This window comes from Plecotus auritus, assembly GCF_963455305.1.
Source record: "Plecotus auritus genome assembly, chromosome: 3".
Taxonomy (NCBI): domain Eukaryota; kingdom Metazoa; phylum Chordata; class Mammalia; order Chiroptera; family Vespertilionidae; genus Plecotus; species Plecotus auritus.
The window spans coordinates 19,440,387-19,466,875 of record NC_137772.1 but is presented as its reverse complement, the minus strand read 5'-3'; the positions used below and the strand labels follow the sequence as shown (position 1 = coordinate 19,466,875).

The following is a 26,489-nucleotide window of genomic DNA, read 5'->3' as shown; positions in this document are numbered from 1 at the left end:
AATCTGTTTCAATATGCTGTCTTGGCCAAAGTTTATGAAGAAAGTTTGATCTCAAACAGGTATATGGTTGGAAAAAAAAGAAGTATTTTCATAACCTTTCTAGATAATTGAAGACATTCTTCTTTGAAACTATATCCAAACTGGACAAGTGTTAGTTTCTTACTGTGCTATGTTAAAATCCTTTGGTCCACTGTGCACTCTGAATGGATCTTTTGCCCATGCATGATTTTATAAGACATTAGAGGCCCGGTAACACGAAATTCGTGCACGGGTGGGGTCCCTAGGCCTGGCCGGTGATCAGGACCAATCAGATTCTCTGCCTCCCTGCCTCCTCCTTCCCTCGCTGCCTGCATCTGCCGCCACCCACCCCCAGTTCCCTGTCCCAGCCTGGGGCCCAGCCCTGATCGAGCGATCAGGACCTGCCAGCTAGGGGGAGGGACCAGGAGGGTGGCCAGCAGGCCCCATCGGCAATCAGGGCCTGTGGACTGGGGGCAGCTCCTGTGTTGAGCGTCTGCCCCCTGGTGGTCAGTGCACATCATAGCAACTGGTCGTTCCATCCTAATGGTCACTTAAACTTTTATATATATAGATGTATTAATCATTCAGAAAATATTGGTTCTCTGAGTTATGCAGATCCTCTAAATGTTGCCAAAAATCAATAATGTTTAAAAAAATTAACTCTTTCCATCTCATTAGAAGAGCTGTGTTATGGTATGGGAAGCTGTCAAACTCCTGGTAATAGACACAAGATTTTCAAAATTATAAATTTCACTAGAACTCTCCAATTTTATCATTGGAGACAAATAATCAGCAGTTTTCCTTGAAGTGAGAGGATGACTTTGCTTAGTTTTCAGGAAATGTCTACCAAACACCCAAATCTGACTAATCATAGTTTTCCATCAGTCATTCTTTTCAATAAAAGTGGTGTTCCATGGGGACAACTCAAACAATCAAAGGAGTGCTGTTTCTGGAGATGACCATCATGCTTTGGCAGCTGAAGAGCTTTATGCATACTGGCATTTCATCACACAGAATACTGAAAAGGACTAAGAATTAATACAATCAATAATTTGGTACCATTGCCTTGCTTTGCACTAAAACAGCAGTTGCCAACCTTTTGGACCTCACGGACCACCAGTGGTCCGCGGACCACTGGTTGGCGATCACTGCACTAAAATACCAGTGGTTTTACTCTCTATTACTTTGCACCCTCACTGCAAATATCAATATAATACAAAAGGCAGATAACATCTTGGTATTATGAAAATAGTTTTGGCTTTGAAGACCCCCTAAGAGGGTCTTAGGGACTCCAAACAGTCTGCAGACCACATTCAGAGAATTCCTGTACCACATAAAGCCACAAAACAGATTCTGTGGAAGATTTTTCAATGGCACAACTGTTCAAATAGAAATGACCAATAGAAAAGTGATTATATAAATTATAGGACAGAAGAGAGTATTATGTTACTGTAAAAAAACAATGAGATCAATATGTACTGACATGGAAAGATTTTCATGATATATTAAGTACAAAAGTTTGTTGCAGAAAATTACTTATAGCATGATCTCATTAGTTTAAAAAAAAAGACTATGTACAGATACAAATGCAAAAGCATGTAAATGCAGAAGAAATGACTAGAGAACCACATGTCATATATATGATAGAAGTTACCTTCTGATAAAGGCTGGAAATGGCATGTGAGGAAACAGGACTGTGGGGACTTTCATGTTTTAAGTGTAGCTTGAATGCTTTACAAAGAAAATTCTTTCTTATATTATTCATGTAACAAACTTACAAAAGAAGTAAATATAAAAAGTTATGGCAAATGTCATAAAAGGGGTTAACTGGTGGGACTATTGGTGATTTTTCTTTTTTTCGTTTTTCTAAAACAAGCATGCATATATTTCTTCTTTATTAACCACAGTTATTTGTATTTACCAAGTCAATTAAGGCCATATGATAAACTGCTTAAAGCTATATTAATTATGGTTTACCCAAATCAGAGTCAAAAGTATGGGTTTCAGATATTTAAGTTATATGTATGACATTAATAGATTTTAGAATCAAATTCTGACACCCTCAAAAAATGTTATTAAGTAAACAAAGGCTTAAAATAGATTTATATATACTCTTCATAACATTCAGTATAACAATTTTAAAGTTTATTATTTAAAAAATAATAGAAATTTTGTAGAAAATGAAGTTTTCCAGTACAAATGGTCTCTTTTGTTATATTCTTTTTCCCTATTTACATGGAACCCAAAATGTTTCATTTTCACAGCTCTGGTCCATTTAGCAATGTGTAGAGGAGTACTGTCTAAAGAGAGTAAAGGCTATTTGTAAAATCACTGTTTTCCTCATGTACAAGACAGAATCTGGGTAATACAGGAATGTTTTACATCACACACATTATCACCAGACAACTACTAATCTGTTATCTGTATCATATCACACAAATTACATTTTCCAAAAATACTGCTGACATAAAATGATTAGAAAACCGGGCAATAACAATTTCTTAAAGCAATCTTAAAGGAAACTCAGCATTCTATGACATACTCAGAAGACTCGATTTTATGGAAATAGCACAAGGCTGTTTTAAGATGACAGCTGATTAGTGAATAGATGAATTTTACTTTGAGATTAAATAATTTTTAAGCTTAAATATTATTTCCCACTCTTTTCAGAAATAAAATACAGTACCTCTCTTATAATACAGCAAGACAAACATAATTCTTCTGGCAGCTGCCATTTTAACTAAAAAGACCCTTCTTTTTTGTTTTGGCCATTGATTTCTTACTGGTAACAGCTAAAGTCTCATTTCCTTTGGCAAACCACTCAGGTAATTTTCTCTGTGAGGTTTCGGATGAAGTCTATAAGAAAGAAACAGAAAAGGAAATTTTTACTGTTGAAAATGTATCAGAAACAAAACTAACATAGATTACTAAATATATAGCTATCACCCTTCCTTTGCCAAATAAAACAAAATAGTGAAATCTATACAATTTATTTATGGATCAAAAAGTAAATAAAGAGATACAAGATCACTATATCATTGCTTTAGGCCAGTAGTCGGCAAACCGCGCTCGCGAGCCACATGCGGCTCTTTGGCCCCTTGAGTGTGGCTCTACCACAAAATACCACAGCCTGGGCAAGTCTATTTTGAAGAAGTGGCGTTAGAAGAAGTTTAAGTTTAAAAAATTTGGCTCTCAAAAGAAATTTCAATTGTTGTACTGTTGATATTTGGCTCTGTTGACCAATGAGTTTGCCGACCACTGCTTTAGGCAATTTACTTGCCATCCTTTGGTGTATGCTTAGACACTCAAGTACAGACACTCACTTGGGAAGAAAAAAGCTAGGTATTATTTCAGGTCTAGGTCCCACAGTGTATGTGCTTTGGGGTGACCAAAATGGCGAATTTAATGCTCTGAGGAATATATCTGCTTGGGTACATGTGTGCGTAAACACGCATGCACACACCCAGTTATATTAGGCATCTGAAAAGCATGTAACTTCTACACGTACAATGGTAGACCGAGTAGAAGAATGGTTCAGTCACCTTCAGTCTCTTGCAGAGTTACTGAGACATAGAAGATACTCAAATAAATTTGCTGAATAAATTTAAATTTTTTTTCATTTCATAGACTTTTGAGAATCTGCTAAAGACCAGAAATCCACTTCTGAGAAAAACAAAACAAACTTATCCATGTACAATACTTTGCACAATTTTAGGGGTCCGTGCACCAAATGAAGCCTCAGAACCCTAAAAATCCCTGAAGAAAAATTGTTTTAAGAACCAAAGACAGTGACTGTGCACTAAACAATCCACACATGAAAAAAATGTAAGTTTTAAGTAGGTTAAGTGTTCCATAAGCCTAAAATTGTATTAACCTGTGTTATCTTAGTTTGAGGACATGACAGAGAAATCATCCTACCATTGGTACACTGTGGAATCCGGCAGAGTTAGTTTAGTTATCAGAACTATTTGAAGGACTTTATGATATGGTTGCCTCATCTCAGTTATAATGTCTGCTAGCCAAAGGTACAAAAGTATGATTTATTCCATTTAAAAAATGAAGACTATACCTATATATTGTGCATTAACAGCTTACTATTTTATTATGTTCTCTATGTTTAAAAAATGGTTTCTAAATATTTAAGGATGGTGCGAGGGGGCGGGGAGGAGTAAAAGATACTTGGCAAAAAAACTCTAGAGCCTATATTTAAAAAGGTAAAAACTGCTCTGGCTGGTATGGCTCAATTGATTGGAGTGTCATCCCGTACACTGAAAGGCTGTGGATTCAATTCCCAGTCAGGGCACATACCCAGGTCTCGGGTTCGATCTCCAATTGGGTAGTGTGAGGGAAGCAATTGATGGATGTTTCTCTCTCACATCAATGATCCTCTCTCTTTCCCTCTCCCTCTCCTTTTCTCTCTCTAAAAATCAATAAAGGTTGTATCCTCAGGTGAGGATAAAATAAATAAATAAGTAAAAATGAAAATAGTAAAATCTGTTAGCTGTTCCAACTTAAAGAAATCAAGTGTAGAAGAAAGGACTATTCACATTTTTGCAAAAGCTAAAAGTAAAAAAAAAAAAAAGAAGCTGTTTAATATAGTACCTTTTCTCCTGAGCACTTATTTCCTCACAGGGAAGAGATGATCAGGAGAAGAGATTATTAGATTTACTACAATGTTTGCCTTATAGATAATAAATATTAGGGATATAAAGTAGCACAGATAAAAGGTTTTGGGTAGATATAAAATAGGCACAGAAATATTTATTATTCCCCAAAGACCTTAATATCAACATCCCTTATAGGCACAGACAACTATAGTTGCTTACAATTAGAGTTAGGACCCTGAGTGCATTTAGAAGGAGAACAGTTAAGATTATAACAAAGCCAAACACTAAAACATAGCATGAAATCTAGGAGGAAAAAACCTGGTCTTGTTGTACCCGAATACCATGGGATAAGCAGAAACTTTGAACCCAGACAGAACTAGTTTAAGTTCTAATGGAGTCACTTTGCTAAATGAATGACCTAATGAATGTTCTTTAAACCTCAATTTCTTCACACAGAAAATGAGAATAACACTCTACCAACAATCTTAGTTTACCCTGTAAATATTAGTGGAAAGGATTATTTGCATTCTTGAGTAGGCCCTGAGCATTCCTGGTGCTAGGCTGGATTTAACTGAAGGACTTGTACGCATGCATATAAGCATAACCAATGGATACAAGACACTGGGGCGGGGGGGGGGGGGAGGGCCAGGTAAAGGCATGTACTGGGGGGAAGTGGAGGCCGGGGGGAGGTCAATGGGGGGGAAAAAAAAAGGAGACATATGTACTACTATTTGTAATACTTCTATTAAAAAAGAATTTTTTCTAAAACAAAAAAATTTAAATTTAAAAAAAAAAAGAAAATGAGAATAACAGTACATAACATTACTAGATTTGGAGAATTAAGTGAGAATAAATGCAAAACATCAAAAGACATTCTGATTTATTCATGACACTCATTAATTGGTAGCTAATATAACTTCTGTAACATTTCTGTAGAATATGATCTTCAGCATTTTTTCTGTAAGTATAATAATAATTTCATATCAGCGAGAAAAAGAGAAAGCTTGCTTACACTGTTTGTATCTTTTGAGTCTCAACAATAAGTATCTGGGGAAATTTTAATTATGAAGTCTAGCTCACCTACCAGAAACAATGCCTGTCAGAGATGACTTCCTTCATCAGTAGAAGACTAAACTTCCCAGCAATCATAATAACATTTAAAGGTGACATTTACATCTTCTTGATACTCTAAATTCTATTAACAAACTATTATCATTAAGTTGAGCATACAAAACATTAACTCATCTGCTGATTTTATGTGCATATGTATATATAAACAAATAGAGAAATATCTATATTGGTATTTCAATTCATATAAAACAAAGATATATCTAAACATACTAGTTATCAAGCCTAATGTATTTGTCACAAAAACTATTTCACTAATTAATTTTACCTGTAACTTAGAATCCGTAAATAAATCTTCTATTTCTGGATCACTGGATGGCTGACTCCAAGAAGTTAGTGCATTTCTGTGACTCTTCTCCTTCAGAGAACAATCATAGGATATTTCCTATCAATCTTAAACATTTTTATGGCATACAAAATAGTTACAGCATGCACTATTTTATTAAAAAACACTATGCCTAACAAAGCAAAGCTTAAGAAAATTCTTATTGAAATACTGCCATTTGTGACAACATGGATGGATCTTGAGAATATCATGCTAAGTGAAATAAGTCAGATGGAAAAAGTCAAGAACTATATAATTTCACTCATATATGGGATGTAAAATTTAAAGCAACAAATGAACAAACAAGAAACAAAAACTCATGGACACAGGCAACAGTATGGTGGTTCCAGAGGGACACGGGGGAGGGATGTAATAACGGGTAAAGGGTTAAATATATGGTTATGGAAGGAGATTTGACTTTGGGTTGTGAAAACACAATACAATATATACACGATGTATTATAGAATTGTACTCTTAAAACCTATATAATTTTATTAGCCAATGTCACCCCCAATAAATTTAATTTAAAAAAAATTATTATTCTGAGGTATTGAATTTTAACAATGATTGTAGTAATATTACTTATGAGGCATTTTTATGAGTATCTTAAAATAGTTTGCAAATAATATTGTATATTTTAATTTATAATGAAACTCAGTGGCAGGGCAGGAAATTCTCTCTGTCTCTCTGTCTCTCTCTTCTGGAAGTCAGGAAAAATAAGAAGGAAAAAAGTGATACAGGAGGAGCGGGTGCTAGGAAGATGCTAGAAACAGCAGCATAGTTTTTAAATTTCTCTGAATCACAGCACTAAATCAGATAGAACTAGATATGAAAAACAAAAATTCATCATCTATTTTTACAATAAAGAAAGCTGAAAGGTATCCTCAGGAAACCGAAGCTGTACGCATGTGAAGACAAGCCATAGACCTGCCTAGTACAGCATCTGTATGGGAGAAGCAGAGGCAAGCAGCGAGGTGACTGAGAACAGGAGAACCCCAGTCTACTGGAAAGCAAGACAGATTAACAGAGAACAGCATCTGAAAGTGGGAGGGCTTTGGCAGGCGGCCGAAAGGGGTCCACAGTAGCCCTTTGAGTGGCTACAGCAGCTGGCTCCTGAGAACTCTCCTGACCAGGCAAGGCTGCCTTCCAGAAGAAGGCCCCACACTCACGGGAACTGCTGGGGTGAACTAAAAACCAAGCAGGACTGGCCTAGCAGAGACACAGGGAAGAGAAAGCCCAGGTGAAAGTGGCAGAGGAGGGTGCCTCATAAGCCAAGTTTCCATATTTTGAACATTACACAAGAACAACAGAAGGGACTGCTCTGTGAACCTGGAAAACTATCCTGAACCATGCCTTCTTTTGAAAGTGAAAGAACATTCATTTCACATGAAAATGAGCAACAGAAAAGCATCACGGTCATATCCCAGACACCAGAAAGACTTTCTAAGACACAGAATAAAACTAACTTCTCAAAATGAGCTGAAAAACATTAAGAAAGTAATTCAAAACATGAAAGAACTTCATAAATCAGAAAAACTCAAAACTGAGTGAAGAATAGCTCAAGAGAGAATTAGAAATGAGAAGTAAAATTTAAGAAAAGTTTCCTGAAATAAACAAAATCTTAAAAACTATCAGAAAACTTTCTGAAATAAAATATTTACATATTTAAAGAACCCACTGTGTACCTCTGTATATTAATTCACAGCTACCACATATCAAGACATAATCTTCCTCCTTTAAACATAGGCACAACTGGGCCTCTATCTTAACAACAATCACAACAGTTGTAAATCTAACAATGCACCAACTAATAAAAAAACTAAATCTTGTCCTGACATTATTCTCTATCAGAAGCCTTAGAATTATAAGAAGAAATACACGAAGGGATACAACCAAGTCATTTGAAAGACCCTGAAAATAGAACTCTGATAGACAGTATTGGAGTAGTTTTCCATAGCAGGAGGTAGATCAAAGATAAAATACTTTGGCTGGCTCACTCACCTCTTAATCTACTTCCCAGCCCCCAAACCCTTGCTCCCCTAAATGGGAAAAAAAGGCTAAATATATCCCCCCCAAAGTCTCCCCACTCTGTTCTTGGTACCTGATGTTATTTTAATAGAGGAAAAGCAAAATGCTGATGTGTGGTTAAAATAATACTTTATATAAATGTATTTCAATATTCAAGAAAAATTATACCTTTTTTCTGTATTAATAAATAGAAGTTGGAGAAAAATAAGGTCTTAGGCACCTGGTATAGATTTCAGAAATAAAAGGCTGGCATAGAAGCCAAATTTCACTAATATCACCCAACCTATACTTTCTTTAATGTCCTTATAGCTAACTCAATTGTCCTTAGAGCTAACTTAATTGTAAAGAATTCCAATAAATCAAATTTCATGAGGTTATCTGGAATAAGACAATAAACAAACCTAATTGAGGTACACAGTTAAGTAAGACCAGTTCTCTTATTTCTAAGCTATTGAGAAAAGGAGTTTAACTATTGGAAAGCCTATAAAGATCATCTTAGAACTGAAATGGAGCTCCTAATTCTCCAATATAAATATTAGTAACCGCCTACAACCATGCTGAATTTATCATTTAGGAACTAAAATAATTTTTAGTTAATTATTAGTTTTCACAAACACACATGGAGTCCTGTAATTTTCGACCTGGAAGATACTGAAGGCCAAACTTTCAAATGTATAGCATCATCTAATAGAGTCACATTGTCAAAGAATTTTTCTCACAACAGACACAGAGAAATAATTTTGAAAGCATTTGTTTTTAATAAAATGTGCCACCTAAAAGAATACTAAATTCATGGTCTTTCTCTGATTATGCAAAAAGTGCACTGGCATACGCTCAGGACTAGGAACCGCGATTATCCTGTACCTGAGCTGATGAATGAGAAAATGAAACAAACACCAATTTGGGAGGCATTTATACTAGAATTCGTTTTCATTTTCATTAATCACATAAACTGTCATATGCTTAAAGCCAGTATTAATTACCTATAAAGATAGATAATTTCCAGGCTATATAATATGAGGTAGAGAAAAAATTTAAGCTAATACTCTACACCAGTGGTCGGCAAACTGCGGCTCGCGAGCCACATGCGGCTCTTTGGCCCCTTGAGTGTGGCTCTTCCACAAAATACCATGGCCTGGGCGAGTCTATTTTGAAGAAGTGGTGTTAGAAGTTTAAGTTTAAAAAATTTGGCTCTCAAAAGAAATTTCAATGGTTGTACTGTTGATATTTGGCTCTGTTGACTAATGAGTTTGCCGACCACTGCTCTACACAATAAGCTAAAAAGGCAGACTATATTCACCTTTTGTCATGTAAGAAATCACTTTTCTCAGCTCAGAGTGATGAAAAGCAATGGAAATAGAGCACACAGATTTAAAAAGTAACCTTATATCAGAATTTATGACAGTTTAAAAAACAGCATTCAAGTGGCAGAATATGCAAATTGAACAAACTGATATTTTATGAAAATTCTTCATATAATTAACACCTTGGTATCAGGGCCTACTTCTTCCTTGCTTCTCTTAGGACTTGAACAGCTCGCTTCAGAGTTGGGAAAACATCTCTTTTTGCTGGAATCACATGAAGGTTGGCATAACAGTCTGTTGTCACAATCTTTTCCCAGGATTTCAATTGCCATATGGATAAGGTACGTGTCAATGTTTTCAGGAACAAACATTCTAATGAGTTTAATTTTATTCAATTCTGTAAAAGATGAAAAAAATAAGATGTAAAAATAAAATACACAGAACATTTTCCAAAACCCATGAGCTGGAAATGGTGAAATATTTTGGAGGAAAAAAAGGAGAAGGGTGGCCAAAGAAAATGTTCCTCTTTCAAATGCCACCAGTCCTACAGAATGGAAATGGGGTGAAATGTGTCCCTTACTCCTGCACTACCTCACCCTTTACCTACAAGATCCAAAATCAGGTCAGTGTCATGGACGCTGCATCAATGTTTCACACTGTCTGGGAATAAAGGCCACCATAACCAGAATTGTTTCTAAAGGAATTACATATGCTTCAAATTCCAAATATCAGTTACAAGTTAATGTGTTGAAAATAATTTATTCTTAAAATAGAAGCTAACCATACCTGTAAATAAGATGCCAATAAAGTGATACTTTCAATGGATTTGGTAGCATAACAAAACACGTGAATTATTTAAAATGCACATTAGTAACTAAATTAGTTTCCTAGAAAAGGTGTATCTTATTTTCAGAATCAAGGAATTTTTAATTTTTGTAATTCAACAGAACTGATTCAGACTGTGTCTGTCTCTTCACAACTTTACAAATTATGTAGCGATGCCTTACAGACTACTATTGATGTTTCAAGTACTTCCTTCCAACATCACATTCCTCTGCAATTCTCCAGCTTAGAACCTATTCCCTCCTCTTCCTGTGGTTTATAAAACTGGTATCATACATTTCTGACACCCAATTCAAATTAGCAGCCAGACACCAAGTATTTTTAAATGACACTCTGAAAAGGTGGTCTTTAAATTACTACAGTTTGCAGGTTTATATTCTCCTTCCTTCCAAAGTTCATATCTTGCTACTCCAGGACAGGACTTCCCAAATAAAACTGCAGATTTTAAAAAAAAAAAAAAAGTTAGGAAGAGAAGGTAACACAGCTAATACATTTTAGGATAGTGGTCTATCTAATTATTTGGCTTATATTGTTTCTAACTTTAAAGCTTTAAAATGTAAAACTGATGCTAATCACAACCTTGGAAATATAAGATTACCTCTAAATGTAAGAAAATCAGCAATATGACTGTAATATCTATCAACCAAACTAAAATTTTATTTGTCTCTTGGTCATATCATGCTAATACCACTGAAATTCTGCCAATCTTACTACTTCATCATTTTTAAAATCATCTTCTTTTGTATTTGTCTATCATAATTTACTTAGAGTTCTCTTCCATTTGTCTTCAATTTTTCTTTAGAAAAAAAAATAGTTCTGATGAATATTATATTACAAATATCTTTCCAATTTTCTAGATTCTCAGAAGTGGGGTTGCTAGTTCAAAAGTTGTAACCTTTGATACATATTGCCAAGCTACCTCTGTTACTCTGCTGTCAATACCAAACTACTAGCCACAGTTATTGAGCACCTGGAATATGGCTAATATGGCTGATGAACTCAAATATTTAATTTTCAGTAATTCTAATGCAAGTATGCAGCCCTCAAGTGTCATAAGAAAGCAATTCATCAGTAACTTATTTCTCTATTCAGAAGCATGAAATCTTATTTTACAGAGATGAGAAACTGTTATTTTATGACCTTTTCATTAAAAGCTTGATTGAAAGCCAAAAATTAAATTAAATTTAAAAATGATACTTTTAGATATGTTTGGAACAAACTGGGTATCTTCATTTACTTTATTCAAATGTGAATTTTATCAAAGCGTTATACAGACTAAGTATTTCAAATTAAAATTTAGCATAAGAATTGAGATATATTATGAATATAAAATACCTACCTGATTTCAGAGGCTTAGTACAAAAAAACCTCATAAACCTCATTAACAATTTTTATACTCATTATATATTGAAATGACAGCATTTTTAATATATTGGGTTAAATTAAATCATATTATTAAAATTAATTACATCTGTTTATTTTTACTTTTTAAATGTGGCTACCAGAAAATTTAAAATTACATATTTGGCTCATGTTATATTTCCTTTTGATAGTGCTGCTCTAGAAAAACCATTCAAATTTTCCCACACCCTAGCCAACTAATACACCACATTGTACTAAATTAATTTTCTTCTGTGGATATTTAAAAATTGAATAAACATGCCTCCATTTCACTTAGAAAGAAAGGAACTCCTACAATTTGCAACAGCATGGATGGACCTGGAGAGCATTATGCTAAGTGAAATAAGTCAGAGGAAAGATAAATATCACATGATCTCACTCATTTGTGGAATATAATGAACAACATAAACTGATGAACAAAAACAGATCCAGAGACAGAGAAGCATCTATCAGACTGTCAAACCTTAGAGGGAAGGCAGGGGAGGGTGGGGGGAAGGGAGAGAGATCAACCAAAGGACTTGTATGCATGCACATAAGCCTAATCAATGGACACAGACAACAGGGGGGGGTGAGGGCACGAGCGGGGATTGGGGGGAGGAACGGGGGATAAGGACAAATATGTAATACCTTAAATCAGTAAAGAATTTTAAAAAAATCTATTAGATCATGAAAAATAAATAAATAAATATTGAATAAACAAACTATACTAGTATATCCTTAGTCTCATCATACTATAAATGTAAAACATAGAAACCAATTTGGGGGGATACAGCGACACAATCTTGTACGATCATATCATTATTGGCTAAATGAATTATTTTAAAAAGAAAAAATAAGGTATTTTATTCCATTTGAAACTATTTCTAAAATAATGTCTCTTTTTTCATAAATTATATATAAACATTTGCCTATGATATTAAACTATTAGTGATTTAATAAATGTACAGGTGTTATACTGTACTTAAAATATATTTTCAAGATATAATTAGAAAATTTATATATTTACCTACACATTTCTTTTTTTTTTTTTTTTAATATATTTTATTGATATTTCACAGAGAGGAAGGGAGAGGGATAGAGAGCTAGAAACATCGATGAGAGAGAAACATCGATCAGCTGCCTCCTGCACACCTCCCACTGAGGATGTGCCCGCAACCAAGGTACATGCCCCTGACCGGAATCGAACCCGGGACCCTTCAGTCCGCAGGCCGACGCTCTATCCACTGAGCCAAACCGGTTTTGGCTACCTACACATTTCTTATAAGTACTCTTTATATTTTTATCTTAAAGTCATCCCACAATATACATATGCAAATAAGTGGCATCTAGCTGTAAAGATGCATATTATTCTGCCCTAATTTTCCAAGCAGCTAAGTGTTAAAAATATCTACTGGAGAGTAAAATAATAAGCACTGGCTGCACTCCTTCGTTGCTTTAAAAGAGATCATATTACCCCTACTTTTGTTGCAGGTCCCTGGGAAGCCAGCCCTAATTTCCAAACACATGCACATAAAGAATGGGAGAATGAAATTACTCAAAATATTATCCAGGCACCTCATTAAATGTCTTGCTTAATTTATTATTAAGCATAGTTAGAATCTCAACTCCAAAAAAGCAGCAGCTTAAAATTATATATAAACATGATAAAACTAAGAGAATAACAAGGTATGGAATTCATTTAAAATATTAAGTTAGAAAGACAAAAATCTACATAGCAAATTAGATATATCAATTCAACACTCTATTTTTAGGTATAAGATTATACCATAATAAAATATAGAAAATTCTCAATTCAGGATTGTATAAAATTTAAATGCCAATCAAACTTGTTCATTAAAATACCAAATTATAAAATATGGCTACAGATAAATAAAAGATCAAAATAACATCTCTGAATAATTAATATACTATGTATATCCTCATTTCTTATAATTTATAACACATTTTTCCAATAAAAGAACAAATAGTTTTTATCAAGGAAAAAGAAGATTTCAAAAGCAAAATCTCACATCGATAAATGTTATCTTACAAGCTATAAAAGTACAATCAAAGGAAATAAAATGTAGAGCTCATGGTTCTTGCAATCTCAACTTTGGCTTTGGCAGTAAACTACAATAATATACTTTTTCATATTATACTAGAGTCCCGGTGCACGAATTCATGCCTGGGAAGGGGGTCCCCTCAGCTTGGCCTACACTCTCTTCAATCTGGGACCCCTCAGGACCTCTGGCTTGTAACCGCTCACCTGCCTGCCAGCCTGACCCCCTAACTGCTCTCCCCTGCTGGCCTGATCCCCTTAACTGCTCTCCCCTGCCTGCCTGATCGCCTCTAACCTCCTCTGCCTTGGCCCCGCCAACATGGCTTTGTCTGGAAGATCATCTGGAAGTTGTTCAGTCTAATTAGCATATTACCCTTTTTTAGTAAAGATGTACAACCTACATATGGTATATTGACAGAAAAATGAAATGTGTTCAAAAGTATTCTGTATTGTTCTTTGGAATTTCAATTTAATATTTATCTGAACGAAAATTTATTTGCAATAAGTATACAATGGTAAAGACAAATGTTTTAACTACTGTTATAGTCACTAATGATTACAAATGTTTTTCTCATGCCCCTAATATTTGTTGAATCAGGTTGTGCAATTATAGAAAATTTTCCATGTTTATATATCTGCTGGATTTTAATATTTCTTAATTTTAAAAGTTATAACATAAGAAAATTGAAAATTTTAAACTCAGAATGTAGAGGATTCTAGGTAGAGGATATTTAAAGATACAAGATACACAAATATAGTAAACCAAATATAATTAAGTATATTTATTTTACTCATCAATTAGAGGTTTATAAACCCAAATCCTCTACCAGGATTAGAAACTGCATATTTTTTATTTTTTTAATTATTTTGTAATAAATCTTTATGGTTCAGATTACAGATGTTCCTCTTTTTTTCCCCCATAGCTCCCCTCCACCTGATTCCCCACCCCAGCCCATGCCCTTAGCCCCCGCCACTGTCTTCATCCATAGGTGTAAGATTTTTGTCCAGTCTCTTCCCACACCTCTCACACCCTCTTCCTCCTGAGAATTGTCAGTCCACTCCCTTTCTATGCCCCTGATTCTATCATACTCATCAGTTTATTCTGTTCATCAGATTTTTTATTCCCTTGATTTTTAAATTCACTTGTTGATAGGCATGTATTTGTTGTCATTTTGTTGTTCATAATTTTTATCTTTACCTTTTTCTTCTTCTTCCTCTTCTTAAAGAATACCCTTCAGCATTTCATATAATACTGGTTTGGTGGTGATGAACTCCTTTAGCTTTTTCTTGTCGGTGAAGCTCTTTATCTGACCTTCAATTCTAAATGATAGCTTTGCTGGGTAGAGTAATCTTGGTTGTAGGTCCTTGCTGTTCATCACTTTGAATATTTCTCACCACTCCCTTCTGGCCTGCATAGTTTCTGTTGAGAAATCAGCTGACAGTCGTATGGGTACTCCCTTGTAAGTAACTAACTGTTTTTCTCTTGCTGCTTTCAAGATTCTCTCTTTGTCTTTTGCCCTTGGCATTTTAATTATGATGTGTCTTGGTGTGGTCCTCTTTGGATTCCTCTTGTTTGGAGTTCTCTGCGCTTCCTGGACTTGTAAATCTATTTCTTTCACCAGGTAGGGAAAGTTTTCTGTCATTATTTCTTCTAATAGGTTTTCAATATTTTGCTCTCTCTCTTCTTCTGGCACCCCAATAATTCAGATGTTGGTACACTTAAAGTTGTCCCAGAGGCTCCTTACACTATCTTCATATTTTTGGATTCTTTTTTCTTTTTGTTTTTCTGGTTGGGTGTTTTTTGTTTCCTCATATTTCAGATCTTTGGTTTGATTCTTGGGGTCCTTTGGTCTACTGTTGAATTTTTGTATATTCTTTATTTTAGACAGTGTATGCTTAATTTCTGACTGGTCCTTTTCCACTTTTTTGGTATTCTCATTAAGATCCTTAAAGGTCTCACTAAGTTCCTCAGTGGTTTTTAGAAGATTCTTGAGTAACCTTATAAATGTGGTTCTGAACTCTATGTCATCCAGTAGTTTGCTTTCCTCCATTTCTTTCATTCGTGACATGTTTCTTTGTCTCCGCATTTTGCTGCTTCCCTGCGTTGATGGAGTGGCTTTGTGTGGTAGGTGACCTATAGGGGCCAGTAGCTCAGCCTCCCCAATCACCTGATGTGGACGCCTTTGGTACACCCCTTTGTGGGCTGAGTGCAAAGTCTTGGTGTAGTTAAGCCTTGATTGCTGTTGGTACACTGGGAGGAACTGACCTCCAGGCCAATTGGCTGTGAGGACCCGCTGTGTCTATAATGGAAGAACTGCTGTGCTGGAGACACGCTTATGGTGCAGGACTTGTTTCGGTGGAGCTTTGGTGCTCACTGAGTCTGCCTCTTGAATATGTCACTTATGGATGTGAGGAGTTGAAATCTGGTGTCTCACACTGACCACTAGGTACACTGGCTTCTGGATCTCTAATGGGGTGCAGGTCAGCTACTGTCTGAGGCCACCCGGCAGGCGCTACAGCGAGAACTACAGTTTTCTCCTCTTTGCTTGGGGTTTGGAGGTTTTGGAGCTGTCTGACCTGGGCTACAAGTTTGCTAGGTTAAGCTGAAATAGGGCAGGTCATTCATATGCTAAAGCCGCTGCTTGGAGCTTGGGTGGGTTTGTAGATTGTGCGGGGCGGGGTCTCAGGGCGTGACTAGGCTAGGGTGTGGCAAACAGCGATGGCTGCCAGTCAGCTGTCTCTGCATCTCCGAGTTTCCATGTCCCCGTGTCCTGTGCCCCAGCGCAATAAACAATGATTCCTGCATGCACCTCTGCAAGAAAGCCACCCTCACTTTCTGACCCGATGGCAGACAGTCCAGCTTCTCCCCGTAGGGGTCTGGGTCCCCAGAATCTCGCCGGACACTGGAGTTCAGAGTAATCGGGAGCTTGTGTCTCCCTTCGGGTTGAAAAAAACAGCGCACTCAGTCACCAGCCGCCAGCCCGATTCGCGCGCCTCCATACCTCAGCTTTTCCGCGCTTGTGCATGTCTCAATGCTCTTTTGTCTTTCCCTCTAGTTGTAGAACTTCTACTCATCCAGCTTTCCCATGGTTCTGGGTGATAGACGTTTTATCTTTTATTTGTAGTTTTGGTGTGGTTTTGAGAGGCAGCACGTACAGGTGTATACCTTATGCCACCATCTTGGTTTTTCATCGCATATTTCTTTCTTTTAAAGAGTCGGCAGCACAACTTTGACATGGTCTAGTAAAAAGGAAAGCTTGCTCTGTCATTAACCTTGATGTGAATGTAAAACAATTTGCAATCCTCTAGGCCTCAAATTCCTATTTCTGAAACAGGATGCCAGTAGGAAAATGAAAATATAATGATTTCCAATTTCCTTTCCAAATGAAAAATTAAACTTTACAACTATATGATTTAGAAAGCAGATTAGCAGCCCCTCTATTCTTCTCCATAGCCAAATAAAATAGATGTTGCCAGTACCTGACTGAATAATAAAATCTTAAATCTCCCATTTCCCCCTGTCCATAGTTTTGAAACTTCCCTTTTGGTATACCTATTAACTTCATATTTTTTTAATTAGCTTCTAAAATAATAGAATATTAAAGTAATCACAAAGGGTATATTTAAGAAGCCACCAAATCTTGCCATCTACTTCTTCATCATGATATTCCCCATTACTGATTATAATACCTAATACAATGTAAATGCTATGTAAATAGTTAGTATACCGTGTTGTTTAGGGATCAACTTTCTGGAATTTTTTTTTCAAATATTTTCGATCTGCAGTTAGTTGAATCCATGGGTGTAAGCCCAAGGATCCAGAGGGCAAACTACTTACCAATGCCACAGCATTCTGCGCAGTATCTAATTATTTCTCACCACTCTGTAACAAAGGCATATTCTCCCTCCCTGTTTAAGAGAGGAGGAAACTGAGGCTTGGGAGAGTGGGTAATTTGCCCAAAGTACCATAGCTCCTAAATGGTGGAGCCAAGACCTGAATCAGATCAGCTATTACGGGAACCTTTGCTCTTCCTAGGCTAACACCATCCATCAGTCTTCAGGATTTAAGGAAGGCAGCTAAATGATTGCATACATGATTGTCAACAGGAAAAATCTGCCTATTCCAACAGCTCATCAGAGACACTCATTTCTCTGAGTCCTGAGAACTCTTAATACACTTGAAGTCTCATTGCCAGGATTAGAAATTGCTTATTTTTTTCTTCTAAATAGTTGGCAGCACAAGTTTAGTATGATATAGTAAAAAAAGAAAAACTTTAGTTCCCTGGGTTTTACTTACATGACACTGCCCAAACTTGCCTGTGTCTCTCCTTTCCCCATGCTTCCATGGTTGATCAATGGAAGGGATGGAGGTGTTCTTTCTTAGACCTTCAGTCAAGTCTTGCTCAGCCTAGAATTAATACTGCCTTTTAAGGGGACTTGAATGTCTTTGTTCTAATGAATTTAATATTGATTGTGCTTTTAAAGGATGATCTTACTCCTCTCTTTTCCAAATGTTGGGGAGGACTGTATAGTTATTCCCAAGTGGGGAAGAATCTGAGATAAAAAATTATTTGCATGGCAGCCATATGCCCACTGCTCTGTCCTAACAGTCTGAATAAATTTATCATGATTTATTGAGTTATTAACACACCAGTTTATATTTGTACATTTAGGAGGGAAAATCCTCTAATGTACCTCATCCTATTTAAAAATGTCTGCAGGGCAAGCAAAGTGAGCACAGTTGAGGTTCTGCAGCAAAGTGAGAAGAGGAAACCCTCCTACAAAGGCTTAGAGAACTTGGTCCATCCTTCAAGGTCACAGTGACAGATCCCACTGACTGTAATGATTAGAATGGCTACTTAAGTGAAACCAATGACAAGGAAACAGAAAGATTTAGGGAAAAACTAGGAGTCAGTTTTGGGGAATGAATATAGAAAACACTGGGTATTCCCGCCCCCGCCCCCACCCCCAAGTGATGAGGTAGAAATCAGGAAAGAATGAAAGTGCACTGTTTTAGGATTGGTGTGTATGTTGTCATCTGAAGCTGAAAAAAAACACATGAATTTCTCTGACTCAGGCTTTCCCCTGAGTGATAATGGGAAGAAAGACTGTTTTTCTAACACAATAAAAAACCTTACAAAAGTAAAGCTTTCACAGTAGCATGAAGAGTTGATGCTAAACTGAGAAATATTAGTGGATTGCTAGTTTACTTCATCTGGGTTCAATGACTCAAGTCATTAAGGCTGCAGACCAGGGTGGTGGTTATCACCTGAGTTGATGGGAGGGTTTCGGATAACATCAGTAATAATCTTCTGAACCTCTGGAGTCAGGCCTGCTCGCTCCATATCGACTGGGTAGCCAGCTTTCACCGCTTGGGATAAGTGTATGCCAACTGCTGCAAGAGGCAGAATCCTGTTCTCAGCTACACTCTTCTAGAGAAACAGCAGCAAAACAACCAGTCAGTTTTTTCAAGTTTCCACTGTACTGTATGAAAACAAAATGTCCAAAACCTTCAGGTAATAAATGTTCACTGAGAAATAAACAATGTACTCAACCTTCAAATAATCAATTTTTTTAAAACTACCTACATTAGAGACCTCCACAGATTTTACTTTTTACAATTATTATACTGAATACAACATAATCATCCTGCATTAGCTAAGAAATCAATCCTCATCTCTCCGTAATTATTCACTTTAAAACCTATTAGTGGCAGAGAGCACTATTTAAGACTAAAAGCTGCCACAACCATTGAAAATATAGTAAACTGTAATCCAATGCTCTAATACTTGAAATAATATATCATGTGCCTAGAACTGAATTAAAGAATTGTGTTAAAATTGAGGATACTGTTACATATTTCTGTAGCTTTTACACAACTGTAGCTCCCAAATTCATTTAAGATTATGTATTAGATATAATATTCTTTTAAACACTCCAAGAGTTTAGTCACTCGGCTCTAAATTAATTCATAATACTCTCTTTTAATTCAACCTGAAAGTCTGAATTTGGATTGGATCTGTATAAATGTTGACACTTTCATAGAAAAAGAGCCTTTAAAGCAATAATTTCATCCTTCAAAGGTAGGTTTTAAATTACTTTCATTAAATGTCTACCCTTTTCTACTAGACAGTGTAACCATGTGTGCATATCAGGGTTACTTGATACCAGGCATCAAATTACCTAAAACTAATTGCATTATTGCTCCTGATTAATTAGTCCTTAGGCATGTTTAATTTTGTAGTTAACTGGCAAGACAGTCTCAGACTCCTGGGAGGTAGAGATAATTACACCATGATATTACAAAATAATATACAACCAAATAACAGCAAAAGATGTAAAGGAAGATATGCTACTCTTCACATTTTTAACCAGGAATATGTAATATAAAACATAAAACCTCATATCATGGATGAGTATTAGCATGCACTTTTTCAGAAAATTTGAAGGCTATACCAAATTTTCTTAGAAACTATATTCAGTTATACCACGCATATATGGTCAAATTATGTAATATAAGTATATTTAACATGTACATTTAAGTTACTATTTAAGAGGCAGAACTTTAATTCCTATTTATCATGTAACGTGTTTCAAAAATAGTACACTGCAATTATTTGGTTTCCTGTGTAATGGATTCTGTACTTTTAATTAAGGAACCTGACTATCAAATTAGAACATCTATTAAGTAATTAAGACAAGCTATGAATTATTTATTCTTATTTATATTAGACCTTAACCAGAATAAAAAGTGTGTAATGTGTCCTAATGGATGAAGACACAGAAGAGGAAAACCAGGCACTGGACCAATCAATTTATGGTCAGAGAGAATAGGAATTCAAATTAGTAAAACTTAGCTGGAAGCCTCATTCTATCTATATTCCACTAAGATTAACTCTCTATTTTGTACAGAATGAGGCAAAGTAGGTTTATAGTTACTCATATGGAAAATAATACAATAATTAATATATAATAATATGAGAATAAACTCTGTTTCATGTACTCACAACCACAAGCCTACTTTTGCCCACACCATTTATTAAAAAAATACTCAACAGTCTTAAGGATTTATGCCAGAACAGTGAAAAAACATTAAACGTGGCTATTTTTCACAGTAGATTTTTTTCAAAGAGCATCAGGCCTGGTTAAAAAAAATAGAAGAGAACTAAAGGATATAGATTGAACAGCAAGTTTAGTGAATATACAAGTATGTACATATTTATATGTTTGTTTTTCACATTGCTCTGCATATTCCTTTTTTTAACTTAATGTATCTTGGAGGTTATTTTTTATCAATACATATGGCTGATAGTTTCTAAACTATTAATCCAATTTTTAAAAAACAGTCTTGCAATATGGCTGCTCTAATATCCCTGAGCTATAAATGTGTTTATCAGTACCTCGGATATAATCGCTATAAGATAATCATGGTCAAACTATACTTGCTGTGTTTTTTTGTTTTGTTTTTTTTTTTTAAATATATTTTATTGATTTTTCACAGAGAGGAAGGGAGAGAGATAGAGAGCTAGAAACATCGATGAGAGAGAGACATCGATCAGCTGCCTCCTGCACACCCCCCACTGGAGATGTGCCCGCAACCAAGGTACATGCCCTTGACTGGAATCGAACCCGGGACCGCTTAGTCCCCAGGCTGACGCTCTAGCCACTGAGCCAAACCGGTTAGGGCTATACTTGCTGTTTTTACTCAATTGACAGAGGTAGGCTTAACAGAAAAAGGAAATGACATTCTATTCTAAAATTAAATACAAAATGAAACAATGTAAAATATTATAGGATTAGAAGAAATGTACCCCAAGTCACAACTTTAATACTGAAAAGTTGATAAAACATGTTTAGATAAATTTAAAAATTCCCTCTAACATGAATGTAACACTTACCAAAGACATCTTCTTTTCTTGGAATAAAGAATACGTGACAGCCGTAGAAGGTGGGAGGGAGCATTCTTTGTCTTTTGCCACCAGGTTTTTCTTCTGAACTTCTTGAGGATTTGTACTTGAAAAGAGATCTGTCTACAAAAGTTTAAAAGTAGCACAAATGGTGAATAATAATATCAAAATAATGACAGAAAGAATATCAATATGATCAGTAGAGCTTAGGAGGTAAAAATAACACAAATAAAACCTCCAAAGAACAGCAAAAAAATTCCTTTTATGAGGAGCTCATAAAAGGTGTTTGGTGTTATGTTTTACTTATTAATTTCAAAGGAAAAATAAAGCTAGAGGGAATCAAATATTTGTAATAATAAATATGGCTGTAGAACTAGAAATTCCTAGTCTTTCCTTCAGCCAATAAGAGGAAAGAAAAAATGAACTATAATGAGGACCATTCGGCCTTTAAATATTAAGTCCCCAAGCCCCCTGGAAGTGAATGTTAAATGAATAAATAAAAATAATTAATATTCCAATTTAGGAACTAAAACCACAAATTCTGCTAACATATCTTTTTAAAAATATATATATTTTATTGATATTTTACAGGAGGAAGGGAGAGGGATAGAGAGTTGGAAACATCGATGGGAGAGAAACATTGATCAGCTGCCTCCTGCACACTGGGGATGTGCCTGCAACCAAGGTACATGCGCTTGACCAGAATCGAACTTGGGACCCTTCAGTCCGCAGGCCAATGCTCTATCCACCGAGCCAAACCAGTTAGGGCGTGCCGTGCTAACATATCTTAAAGAAAATTTCTCATTAACTACATACAGTACATATAGTTAAAAAAAAATACATACAAACTGTGGCTCTTGAAGCATTATGTAAATTCTTAAATATGATTCATTAAGACATTTAAAAGAAAAAAGGGAGAAAGGGTTAAAAAAATAAAATTAATGAAGAAATACTAGGATTTTTTTAAAGCCTGAAGAAAGTAAAGGCCAAGTAGTAGTTATGACAGAATTAGTATATCATATAGGATTAACATCAATATATCAATAGTTTTCCTCCAAAATGCCAACTTTACCATCCAAAACGTAAGAACCAATACTAAATTAAAATAATTAAATCCAACAGAACTCGGCTTACTGTAACCCACACTAGGCCCTTGCTATCCTAAACAGAAAGGGAGTCTGCAGATTCGTTCACAGACACCTGGGACAACTGCAGCTTGGCGAACAGAGAAGCCAGACAACACCCTAACCCTAAGGTCCGGGTTGTTTCCAGGCACCACTAGGCTTTCAAAGAACATATTACATATTTTACTAAATGAAATGAAAGTGTTTCCATCTGAGACCTTAACACAGTCAGAATTGGCCTTAAGTTTCTAGGAATGACTGAAATCAAACTCCATTAGCCAGATTCTTCAGGATTACAGGGTAGTCTCCCCCTGCAGGCAACCATGGGATACCCCTATACCAAGGTCTTAGAAATGTGATCACTGGGAGTTATACTGGCAAATACATAAAGATGTTAAGATATATGGAACAAAATCATGCTACCATCTGTAAATGTGTGACTAAAAGTGTTTGGGAACATCAGCAAATTAATACAAGAGTAATAATCTCAAGAAGACAGGGCTAGAATGTGATTCTAATATGCAAAAAAATCTAATCAAATCATGCTCTATGTAGATAAAAGACTATGTGAACAATCAATTATGAAAACGTAAGTAGGAAAGGCGGAAAAACAAAAGTAGGCAATGCCTATCCAAGTGCTGTTCAGATGAGAAGCAGCCTTAACTAACTAGATTTGAATATTAAAGTTCCTTTGGCAAGCAGTTTCTTAGAAAGCCTCATCCTGCCTTTGCTGCTGAGAGACTATTTAAGACACTCTCAGCGTTTCCCTTGTTAGATTCCAGGTTCGCTAAACAACTTCAAATAAGCCAGCTTCTAAAGAAGGGAACACACTCATTGGGTCAAGTGAAATTTTCCAGTTGTATTTCTCACTATAAATCAATGAATTTGCATTCTAATATATACACTTATCTATATATATAAAAGCCTAAGTGACCCAACAACTGAACGACCGGTTGACCAATTGCTATGATGTACACTGACCACTAGGGGGCAAACGCTCAATGCAGGAACTGCCCCCTGGTGATCAGTGTGCTCCCACAGCCAACCTTCCGCAGCCCCTCCCCCTAACCAACCTCCCATAGCCCCGATTGGTCCCAACCGCCAGCCAGGTCAAGGGATCCCACCCGTGCACAAATTCGTGCACTGAGCCTCTAGTATTTACACATAAAACCAAGTTCACAAAGAAGAAGAATGCAAATCTACTCCCCAAAACACAACTATTTTGTGACAAGACATCAGACTTTTAAGATTGCATGAAAGAGGACTGAAACCCTCGCCTAGACCATGGCAAATGCCACAGTGTGGGCAGCCAGCTGGGCTTCCCCAGAAAATATGTAATCTGTCTTGATACATGTTTTCTAAAATCTGCAATACACAGCTATTCTGAAGCTTTAAAATAGAAACAGAAATATGTAACACCTGCCTGTTTTATTTAGATGTATTATATGTTTAGAACACCAAATGAATACCCCTAGGCTTATTTGATTGGAATTATCCTTTGTGTTAATGTGAGAATACAGCGCTGATATTCTTCTGAAATATGCAAAGTAAAATGCCAAAAAGATTTGGAAAACACAATTTTTGCTTTAGGTCAGATAATTCAAATTCTAAAATTAGGCACCATATATGTGATGATGTCATATAGATGAAAAAAATCAAACAGAAACATTTCTATTTTTCACCAAGGAATAAACCAATATTCAACTATAATTTTTCTACTATAATTTTTAATTAAAATTCCTAAATGATAGGATATGGATACAAAAACTACATTTTTTCCCAAATAAAAGCTCATAAATATATTTCCTCATGTATCTATAGGTAATATAATGAACCACAAAAATAAATAACCTTATCAAAATGATTCCAACATTATTCAACAAGGGACTAGGATCTTTAACTTTTTTAATTAGTTTGTTACAGGTACCAGTATGACTATAGTATGCGTTTCAATCTACTTTTTATGTATAGTTAAAAAAATAGTTGTCTCTTTTTAGGATTTTTTAAGTAGCTGCCAACTATGAATTCATCTTTGGAGGAGCTAGACATTTTTAAAACATTATAATTCTCATATAATGTATTTCTACAAAGTGATTTTAACTTCTTTTTCTTAAATGGCCATCTTAATGGGTTTAATACCCATGTCCTCATATTTATAACTTTTGACTTGTATTATGACGTACTTAAGTTTTGCTTCAAAATTTTAAGTAAATATGTTAAAGCTTAATGAAAGTAGTGAATAACAAAGCTGGCTTAATAAGCACTAAAGTTTATTAACTTATTTCTTTGGTAAATGGTTTCAATTTGTACAACAGTGCAGGCATAATTCCTAACCACCAGAAATTAACAGTCATTTTCTCTATCCAGAAGGTTCAAAATTTTCATACCTATCCTTTGGAGCATTTGGTATTTTTACCCTACTTCAATTTACTCTTGAGGAGGGTCTGAGGAGGATAATTCTCTCATTATTAAATCAAACCACTAATTCATGAAGAAGATCCTACCATCAAGTGTCCAAAGAGAAAAAAATGTATTCAGTTACTACTGGTATAGTATTTTTTTTATCAAATTGTTAAAAAAAAATCCAATATGAAATATAAGGAATTTTCACGTGATGTCTTACATAAGCACTAGAGGCCCAGTGCATGAAGTTCATGCACTGGTAGGGTCCCTAGTGGCTGCTGGCTGCCAGCCGGGTACTCCCTCCCTCCTCCCGGCCACCTGCCACCGCCGTCAGCCAGGGCCTCCCTCCCTTCCCCGGGCCAGCCCCACCACCTGGTCGAATTCCCGGATGAACTCCCAGTCGAGGGGACAATTTGCATACTACGCTTTTATTATATAGGATATTAAAAGAAAATTTAAAGTTACCAAAGATATACTATATTAAGAGGGATATGTCACATACAAAAAGCAGAAGAGTTTCTGCTTATAGTTAGAGAATTATTTTTAAAGTGGGATCCAGTCACTGGAGTCGCATATGGAGTTTAAGAAGAAACCCAAACAAGCCTGTGAAAATGGTCATACGTGGTGGAGCAAGAATAAATAAAAGGATACAAAGAAAGCACTATTACGATGGACAAAATACCATGAAACCTTCTTAGTTTCAAAAGACAGCATGACTGGCATGGGAGCGTAATTAGGGAATACAACAAACAATAAGAAAAATAGTCCGAGAAAGACAAGTACCATATGACTTCACCCATATGTGGAAATGAATAAACTGAACTACCAAGCAAAATACAGACAAACTCATAGAAAGAGAGCATACAGACTGGGCGAGGGTGTGTGGAGGGACTGAGCAAAAAAAAAAAAGAGAGAGAGAGAGAGAGAGAGAGAGAGAGAGAGAGAGAGAGAGAACATGGGCATGGACAACGGGGGAGGGGGAAAGGGAGATGAGTAGAAGTGAAAGAGGGCATAGTAATGGAAAAATAAAATAAACATTTTTTAAAAAAACAAAGTGGCTGAACCCCTTACCAACTGATAATAAGGATAACTTTACAGTTTTAATTTCTATCTATACTTGAAAAAACACAGTACTTACTCAAATTAAAAAAAAAAAAAATACTTTCCAACAAAATAGAAAGACATAAATAGCCTGGACAACTACTTCAGTATCATCTTAAAAATCAGGTAACTAGCCGAAACCGGTTTGGCTCAGTGGATAGAGCGTCGGCCTGCGGACTGAAGGGTCCTGGGTTCGATTCCGGTCAAGGGCATGTACCTGGGTTGCGGGCACATCCTCAGTGGGAGGTGTGCAGGAGGCAGC

The 26,489-nt window shown here is 35.9% G+C and overlaps 1 protein-coding gene across 2 annotated transcripts in view; it reads right to left on the bottom strand.

The window, feature by feature from the left end:
* Nucleotides 1-1,884: 1,884 nt before the first annotated feature.
* Nucleotides 1,885-26,489, bottom strand: part of WRN (WRN RecQ like helicase) — a 125,753-nt gene continuing 101,148 nt past the window's right edge. For both annotated transcript variants that reach the window (XM_080660885.1, XM_080660886.1), the window contains 5 exons: nucleotides 21,591-21,722; nucleotides 18,962-19,124; nucleotides 9,593-9,807; nucleotides 6,022-6,111; nucleotides 1,885-2,874 (listed from right to left, as the gene is read on the bottom strand). In XM_080660885.1, coding sequence (XP_080517011.1) covers nucleotides 2,755-2,874; nucleotides 6,022-6,111; nucleotides 9,593-9,807; nucleotides 18,962-19,124; nucleotides 21,591-21,722 — 720 coding nt within the window. In that variant the 3' untranslated portion in view covers nucleotides 1,885-2,754. The remainder of the gene's footprint in view (nucleotides 2,875-6,021; nucleotides 6,112-9,592; nucleotides 9,808-18,961; nucleotides 19,125-21,590; nucleotides 21,723-26,489) is intronic.